The 9097-nt window shown below is 36.2% G+C and overlaps 1 protein-coding gene across 1 annotated transcript; it reads right to left on the bottom strand.

The window, feature by feature from the left end:
- Positions 1 to 1109: 1109 nt before the first annotated feature.
- Positions 1110 to 8611, bottom strand: rab24 (RAB24, member RAS oncogene family). The gene is made up of 9 exons (XM_007244438.4): positions 8013 to 8611; positions 6212 to 6354; positions 4868 to 4936; positions 4689 to 4767; positions 4433 to 4500; positions 4222 to 4321; positions 4056 to 4106; positions 3910 to 3969; positions 1110 to 3397 (listed from the first exon to the last, which is right to left on the bottom strand). Exons 2-9 carry the CDS (start codon positions 6326 to 6328, stop codon positions 3333 to 3335), a joined length of 609 nt encoding a protein of 202 aa, XP_007244500.2. The 5' UTR covers positions 6329 to 6354; positions 8013 to 8611; the 3' UTR covers positions 1110 to 3332.
- Positions 8612 to 9097: the final 486 nt, after the last annotated feature.

Below are 9097 nucleotides of genomic sequence, written 5' to 3'. Positions count from 1 at the left end.
TAAAGCAAATACAGCTCTTGACAAAAATAAGAGACCACTTAAAATGATGAGTTTCTTAAATTTTACCAAATTGAAAAAAACTCTGGAATATAATCAAGAGGAAGATGATCACAAGCCATCAAACCAAGCTGAACTGCTTGAATTATTTCACCAGCAGTGGCATAAAGTTATCCAAAAAGCAGTGTGTAAGACTGGTGGAGGAGAACATGCCAAGATGCATGAAAACTGTGATTAAAAACCAGGGTTATTCCACAAAATTAAACTGATTTCTGAACTCTAAAAACTTTATGAATATGAACTTGTTTTTTTTTTTTTTTTGCATTATTTGAGGTCTGAAAGCTCTGCATCTTTTTTGTTATTTCAGCAATTTTTTATTTTCTCCAAATAAATTCTCTAAATTACAATATTTTTATGTGGACTTTGGGAGAAATGTTGTCCGTAGCTTATAGAATAAAACAACAATGCTAATTTTACTCATATACCTATAAATAGCAAAATCTCAAAAACTGATTCAGAAACTAAAGTGGTCTCTTCATTTTTTCCAGAGCTGTGACATGGAAAGTCATGGTATGGGGCTCACGGTTTGGTGGCCACAGTTGCTTGGAGAATAGATGATATACACTAATAAGTTTAACTTTTTAACGATTAACGATAAAATATATATATATATATTTTACAAAAAAAATTAAATCACGAATAGTGGTAGTACTAAACAGAGCTTTAACAGCATTAGATATTTTTAATTGTACAGTATTGAGGAAAAGTTAATTTGCAAATACCTGAATAAATGTTTAAAGAAAAAACACCCACTCATTTTTGCAAGTGAACATTGCAAACTTGTGCATTTCAAAATCTGTTTCATTAATATAAAAAAATGCCATTAACCAAAAAATGTTTTCTTCTGGATGGGAAGCTAAAACAAATACAATTTCTTTTTAAATATAAAAGTTTTGTGGATGTTTCAGAGCACAATTAACTATTTTACAGTAATACTTTAGAATCTGCATATGCTTGTCTCAGCAGAGGATATGCACGTGTAATTTTACCGGGTTGTCCAAACGTTGCACAATACTGGACAGACAGCATTAAGAGAGTAAAACAGCAGAGGATTGAGATATGTACAGACTTCCAGTTTAGTGTCAAGTGCATTGGGGTTATTCCAGAAGACATGAGAACATGATACACACTGCAAATACATTATTGGCACAACAGTCTTGACAAGTTTTTGCCTGTTGGACATGTGGCGTAACAGATACAGCCGGATAAAGCTAGCAACAAACAGTGATTCTGTACGTTTTAACGTGGTGTGAAACCCCCCAGAAGTGTGTATTTTGTACAGGCACAATAGAGCAATTGAAAGCAAATTAAGGCTGTATGTACAGAGATTAACAGATTCATTTTTACACTGACAAAGACAGAATCCCTGTTTAGAAAACTAAAGTAAAATTAAATTAAAAGGCTGATTTTGTTTCTGTGTGGATCCTGTCTTTGTTTCTTGTCTGTCTGTAAACATTAACATCACATTCAACAAGCATTAGATTCAGATTAGCTCTGATTTAGGCAAAGAAAACTTCCAATTCCTACTGCAGAAGATCAGGTCAAGTCTTGGTTGAAATGTAGGTTCCACCTCATTTACGGCTTCATTTCAATAAGAAAAAAAAAACACTAGGTTTCAAAGTGTCATCCAACCTAACCTCAAGCTCATGTAAATCCAGAAGCTAGAAAGTTACACTGTACAACTGAGAACAATTATCAGAACTGTAAATCCAATATAAACAACATATTGTCATCAGTCATCATTAGACGTGTTCGGGTTTAGGAGACCCTAACTGTTGTAAGTTTTTGTTGTATGTCCTACCTTCCTGTGTCAGAGCCCTCACTGACTACATTCTCAGTAGAAACATGTCTAGCTTGTACTGTAGTGGCGGAATCATTTCAGCAAAAGGAAATAAATACACTGTTTTAAAAAAAGAAAGAAAGAAAAGGCAAAAAAAAATAGTTCACATGCTTACTTGGAACCAGTTCCATCAACCTTCAGCAGAAGGCCTCATCCTTAGTAGATTTATCAGAAATAATACAACAAGGGCTGTACCAGAAAGCTGGTTTATTGCTAAAGATCAATTTATGCTTCTGGGTCTAATTTACACCAAATTAAGCAACAGAACAGTCTTGAAATAGGCAGTCATAAATTTAAGAGTTACATTTTTAAATCAACGCTATTCTATAGTTCTAGAAATTGAAAAAGACATGTTCTGTGTGCGTGATGTTCTAGCCTACTCTTTCCTGATTGGCTAGATGCAGCATTGCGGCCCTGGACTGTGTTCTCTGTTCTTTTTCTTTGTACAGCGAGGCTGCTCTCACTGCAACACAACCTCTCATGCACACGCCATGCGGCAGCTCTCTTTTTTGACGTGAATAGAATGTCAAAACGAAATCGCTAGTGGACACAAATCGTGATGCTGACATCTCCAGAAACGTAATTACCCACCAGGGCAACGCAGACTGCAGTAACTGTGATTGGCCTGCTAAATATCGCATTCCCGCCTTTGCCGATTTTACTGGAAACAGACTTTGCATTGACTGGACGCAGAAATACCAATCTTAACCCTAAAGCTTAAGCCAGATATTTTAAGCCCAAAGTTGAGAACTGTCCAATAGGGATGCCCCTCAGCTCTGTTTCTACTGGACAGACTTTACTAATCTGCCTAAATTGAACAAATCCTGCTTTGTGGTAAAAGCCCTCTGGTCTCAGATGATGTATTTAAAAAAAAAAAAAAAAAAAGGGAGCTTTCTATCATCATCATCATCATCTACAACTTTAGCTTTCTGAAGATGCATATGACCAAAGGAGCCAAACAGTGAACAGTGATGGCACGGCAAGCAGCTTTTACCATCTGTAAACTTCAGTGGCTGCAGTCAACAAAATATCAAACGGAACCTTTAAATTATATATAAAAAAAAAACTAAACAAATATCTCAAGGCAAAAATACTATGAGGAAAAAAAGGCCACAGAGAACAGTGGCGATGGTCAGTTCCATGTGATTCAGGCTTCCAGTTCTCCTTTCCTTCCCCTCTACAGCAGAGGGAAGTGCATCAGAGGCAGCTTCTGGTTCACCCAGTCTTCGCTCATCTACGAATCTCCTGAAAATCTGATATTTCTTTAGTTTTGTAATGCAGCACGGCCAGCTCTACGCTCCATTGTGCAATCGAGAAAGAGAGAGAGAGAAAGAGGAGGGGGAAACTCTTTGTCTTTGTTTTTTTTTAAATAAGAAAGAAGGGAGCATCCAGTATTTCCAGGTGACAAGAAAAAAAAAACGAGCCGTGTGATAAGTCAGTTGTGGCAACAAGAGTAGAAATAAGAGTCCTTCTTTTGGCCGAGGTCCACTCCTTTCTCCTCTGTAAGAAAGATGATCAATGATGATGACTCAAGTCGAATGAATTCATGGACAACAACAAAAAATGTAATACAACATTTGGGTTGGGATCAGTGCTAGTTCTGCAGTTCTATTTTTTTTATTTATAAATCGTATATCATCTTTTAAAGGCCTGTGTTTTTCAAGTGTAAAATCCGTATTTTCACACATGTTAAACTAAATAGATAAATATGTCTGTATTCATGTGTTATTATTATTAATCATTCTTATGCAAAACTGCCGCTTTTAATTCATGTTGTGCACTAAGATGAGTAATATTAACTGATTTAGCAGTGTTTATGGACAATACCCTATCGAATTACATCAGTTCAGTATGTCTCATTTTTTGTTTTTTATTGTGACCAAAAATTCAGTGATATTAAGTGTTGCGTATTTAAAAAATACATTCAGAGCAAGGAGGTATATAAAAAAGTGTAATAGAAGGTGAAATTGTACCTATAAATGTATCTGAACGATTAAATTTAATAACCTCACCTGGCATGAGCTCAAACGCTGAGTTACTAAAGTCCTCTGCTACTTTCATGAAGAGTTCATCTGTTACAAAAAAAGTCAAATATTAAACTTTTACTGTACCCACATCCATATTTACAGCCTAACATCAACTCTGAAACAGTGCTTACCAACATTGTTGCCTGTTTTGCTTGAAGTTTCAAAATGCTGTGCTCCAATTTCTAAGAGGGAGATGTAATATGACCTGCTTATTATACACTAAAATAACTAGACTTTAAACACAATATACATTAAAATAATTATCAATTAAAAACACTGAATGTGACTAAAATTTACCATCTGCAAAGTCTGTTACGTCATGGTAGTCTACTTGTCTGGCACTTCTGTCAGCCTTAATGAGGTCATTCTTTGTTCCACACAAATAGATCTTGCAGTGCTATGAATCAAGCAAGAGGACAGTAGTTATAAACAGCTGAACACAACAGATTAGACTTAAAGAGAAAGCAGAATATATCTGAAAGTTACTAAAGAACAGTGGCCTGTGTACCTCTTCAAAAGTCTGCAGCTCCTTCACCCAGAACCTGGCTCTCAGGAAGCTGCTGCTGTCGGTCAGGTCTAAAGAGCAGTGTGCCAATAAAGCATGACATTAAAGAAAAGTACAGGATGTTCTCTCACAAAAGCTTAAGCTGTAAACAACTAAAAAGATGCAGTCAGAAAACTGTGTATGTGTAAAAAACTGAATTACATAATTAATTTATTACATATTTCTTTTAAGAGGGACAAAAAAAAAAAAAAACACATACCATAACAGACGATGGCAGCTCTGGCACCTCTGTAGTAAATTCTACTCATGGCTTCATATCGTTCAGACCCAGCTGTGTCCTAGAGAGGAAGAGAAAAAGGGAAAGAGAGAGCATCTTTATGAGATTAATATCTGTGATGGGACTTCTTCAGAAGCAAACATGGCAGTACCAGCACTCACCCATATACCCAGTGTAATGACTTTGTCCCCAACGTTGATGGGCTTTGCAACAAATGCAGCTCCAATGGTCTGTTGGGAGGAAAATATGACAGTAAGCATTTCAGTTTAAGAAGCTTCTTTTATGAGTCATGCATGTTTGAATGTGGATGTAAAAAGGTTTCTATGTAAGTCAATACGAAAAGATCAACGGAAGACAGAAAACAGAATAAAGAAAAGAATAAGAACCTACGCCAGCAGATAAATCTTGATTTGCTGAGGACTGTATAAAACCTAAACTAGAATGGAAAAAGAGGCTAGCTGTGACCTAATGGTGGGTGCAGTGGGCCTTGGACCATGAATGAAGATGGCTTACATAGAAAACAATTGAACAATGGCTATAAAGGATTATTCTAATTTATCACCTTGGTGTATAGTGGTGCTGGAATATTTAGGTATACTTAAGAATTTTGCATGAATTAGACCTAACACTTTGACCTAAAATGTAGATATGGAAAACCAAATAAAACAATGAGAATAAGAAAAATCAGTCATTTATTTACTGACAAAAATAAAAAAGTACATATTTGTGATTCAAAAGTATGTGAACGATGATTATCAGAACATTTGATGGTAAAAATACAGTTAGTTTGAAGTTTGATCTAGTGATCTAGTCAAGTCAAACATTAAAAACACATTTCTGTGAAAGTGTATCAGAAAATGTCAGAAGAAAGATATGTTGATATATATATATCAGGCTGGAAAAAGCTACAAAACCATCACCAAATAATTTGGATTCGACAAAGATCAGACAAAGAGCAAGGCCTGTAAATAGCCTCCAAGGTCACAAAGGAACCCAATGTAGCTTGTAAGCAAATAAAGGTAAATTTAAATTTGTATGACTCCACCATCAAGATAACACTGAAGAAGATTACAAAGAGAAAACCACTGCACTGCAAATAAATAAATAAGAAAACACTGCTGACCATCTGCAGTTTGCTAAGGTTTGCCTGAACAAGCCATAAGGCTATTGGAAATTGTTTAATGGGTCGATGAGACCAAAACACATCTCTTCGGATTAAGCAGGTCATGGGAGAAATCTTACAAACACAACAGAGTCAAAGTGGTTTCATACCGAGGAACTAAAACTAAAACAAACTAAAAGCGATAGATTAGGTCGATGTATTAGACTTAATAACAACTACTGGAAATGTTTAGCTGCAGATACTGCTGCACAAGGAGAATCTTATGGACAGATACTGAAAGCAGAAGTTCACATCATTTCACTCAATACAATTCCTCATATAATATGTCCAAATCTAATATTTTTAACACTGTTTGGTTCAATTTTCCTTGTTCCTTACTCACGTTTTGGTATGGTCCGACAAGAAAGCGATGGTGTACATATCTCTCCACCAGGCTGGTTTTACCCACACTCTCCTTCCCAAGCATGACCACCTTGGCATCAACACGCATGGCTGTCATGTTTTACTCGTCCAAATGAAGAGAATCTGTAAAGAAAGATCCATGTTACACCTACAAAACCTGACATACTGTGTTTATCTCTTGCAAGCATTTAGCTTGTGAGTGTATTTTCAGTTGTTTAAAACAAACTGAGTCAAGATGAATCTTGTGAAAGAAAACTACAGGGTAAGTGGGTAAGAGGTAAGAGGGATCTGATAATGGTATGAATGGTTTCCACATCAAAAAGCAAGTCATATGAAGAAGCTAGCTAGATGACAACATCCTTTTCACACTATGACCACATCACCCTGTCCATCCTAAGCAGCTAAATATAAAACTAGAAACAGGCCTTACACAATGCATCCCACTGCTGATGGTGACTTGACTTTCGGCCCACATTCATGTTTACAGACACATGAAATTTAGCATATTAGAACCAGTTCTAAATGATCTATCTGTTAACTCGCTTACTTACATATTATTAGTTATTATTAGTTAAGACTCTTGAACCTAATAATAAAAATAACCCCGCACCTCACTCTCTACATGTTTACATGTCACTGACATTTGTCTGAGGCACATGTTCACTTTACTGCAACAATGTTTACAATTGCACTACTGAACCTCTTGCACTTTTTTTCGTCACATCTCACTGCTGTACATAATCATGTTCTTACTTGTAAATAATATCCATATCTCATATTACTGTAATCATGTATACATATTGCAAATCTTTCTGTAAATTTAACACCAATCTATAATGTATATTTAGTTAGTTTATTATTTTTTGCTTTATTGTATTTTTCTACGTTTCACTTTATGTGGCATACTTGGTAAGGAATTTCATTGTACAAGGAAACTTGTTGTCTTACTGTGCAGATGAGAAACTCTTTGAAACCTGAATCTAGCAGTTAGTAAACTATACTCTTAGCTTAGTTATTTAGTTAGCTAGGTTAGTTAGCTACTTAAAAATAGGCATAGCAAATATTATACCGGCAACAGTTAGTAGACTATACTCTTAGCCTAGGCTAATTAGCGATCTATCTATCTATCCAATCTAGTTAGCTAGTTAGGTTAGTTAGTTACTTGCCTATATAAAATGAGCATAGCAAATATTATAATACAGACAGCAGTTAGTAGACTATACTCTTAGCTTATGCTAATTAGCTAGTTTAGTTAGATAGTTACTTAGTTAATGTTACTTAGAGAGAAAAATGAGTTTCTTTGATTTTACCAAATTGAAAACCTCTGGAATATAAATAAGAAGATGGATGATCACAAGCCATCAAACCAAGCTGAACTGCTTGAATTTTTTGCACCAGGAGTAAAGGCATAAAGTTATCCAAAAGCAGTGTGTAAGACTGGAGGTGAACATGCCAAGATGCATGAAAACTGTGATTAAAAAACAGGGTTATTTATATATAGCTAGCAAGAGGTTTGTAGACACCAGTTGGTAGACTAACGTTACGTTTATAAGCTAGTTAATTAGCTTATAAACTAGTTAGTTAGCTTAGTTATCTAGCGTTACATTAGTACAGAGCTGTGAGGTTAAACATTAACTCAGTGTGTTCATTAACAGTTACTGAACATAAATCATTTCAATAAGTTATATAGTTAATTAGCAAGCTAACTAGCTGGCTAACATCAGTTTTAGAAAGTTAATTATCTAGGTAGTAATATATCTTCACATATCTTCTCCACTTACCTCTCAACCAGGACTGACAAAGCTGGAAATCGGTTGTTATGGTCAGCTGTTCGCCAGCTAGTTAAATACCAAGCCGGCCAGCTAGGCTAGCTACTTGTTTTGCTAACAGTTACGTAGCTAGTAAGCCAACTAGCTTAGCTACCATCTCAAACAGAAACCCCTTAGACAGCTAAGCTAACGAGCTAGCCACCCTCGGTTTAAAGCACTCAGCTACTGTAACGTTACACATAGTAAGCACACACAACCCGCCGCGTATAACCCTGGATATACCACTACTCAACAATAAACGAGAAGTGGTCAAACAAGCGAGCTCATTCCTATTTTCTCCACTCCTGGCAGAAGCTCAAAGTGCTGGATATAATCTGAAGGTAATGCTAGCTAACGAACTGTGGCTATTTAACTGTTCTTTTAGCTAGAAAGCTCCAAATAAAACGGCCCTTTTAGCCTCCTTCACCCTTCCACTTGGAAAGCTTCTCGGCCCCTGAACAGTAACGTTATTTTTATAGACACACACTAAAAACAAACACTCCTCCTCGCCGCTATAGACTGGAGGAACTGAAGCAGCAGCAGGAGCAGTAGTCACCGAGGGCGCGTACCAATAAGCGTATGATTGGAAACACTCGTTCACTCGTTTTTCCTGTTTTCTAGTCCCGGAAATATTTCCAAATACTGGCAGATTCCTGGCATTGGACATCACGGTTGTTTTTGGATGTAAAAACCCACAGGCTTTTTTTAGTTAAATAACTGGTTGACTTGTTTAGATTGTCACCACCACCAGTATGGTTGACCAGCAAGTCCAAGCTAACAACCAGTGGCAGGATAGATACAGGCAATACTAACTACAATTTAATATCACCAAAAAGTTCATTTATTACAGTAACTCAGTTAAAAAGTGGAGCTCATATATGATATAGATTTATTAATATGCAAGGCCATTTCTACCACTTGGAAAAAAGCAAGGGTTCTCCACTAAGGCTACATTCACATTACCAAACGTGACTTTTTAAATCACTTTTTTGAGTCACTTTCATATGTGGTCCTACATCGCATATGTATCCAAATCCATGGACATGCGACATGAGTGT

This window comes from Astyanax mexicanus, chromosome 17, assembly GCF_023375975.1.
Source record: "Astyanax mexicanus isolate ESR-SI-001 chromosome 17, AstMex3_surface, whole genome shotgun sequence".
Lineage (NCBI taxonomy): Eukaryota > Metazoa > Chordata > Actinopteri > Characiformes > Acestrorhamphidae > Astyanax > Astyanax mexicanus.
The sequence above is the reverse complement of the archived record's forward strand: the minus strand, read 5'-3'. Positions and strand labels throughout refer to the sequence as shown.

Excerpts from the sequence above, each read along its gene's own strand:
- rab24 (XM_007244438.4), bottom strand. The coding sequence starts at position 6,328 with ATGACAGCCATGCGTGTTGATGCCAAGGTGGTCATGCTTGGGAAGGAG. Across the intron at positions 4,501-4,688 it reads AGCTGCCATCGTCTGTTATG|ACCTGACCGACAGCAGCAGC; the intron begins GTATGTGTTTTT and ends ACTGCTCTTTAG. Across the intron at positions 4,322-4,432 it reads AGCTGCAGACTTTTGAAGAG|CACTGCAAGATCTATTTGTG; the intron begins GTACACAGGCCA and ends CTTGATTCATAG.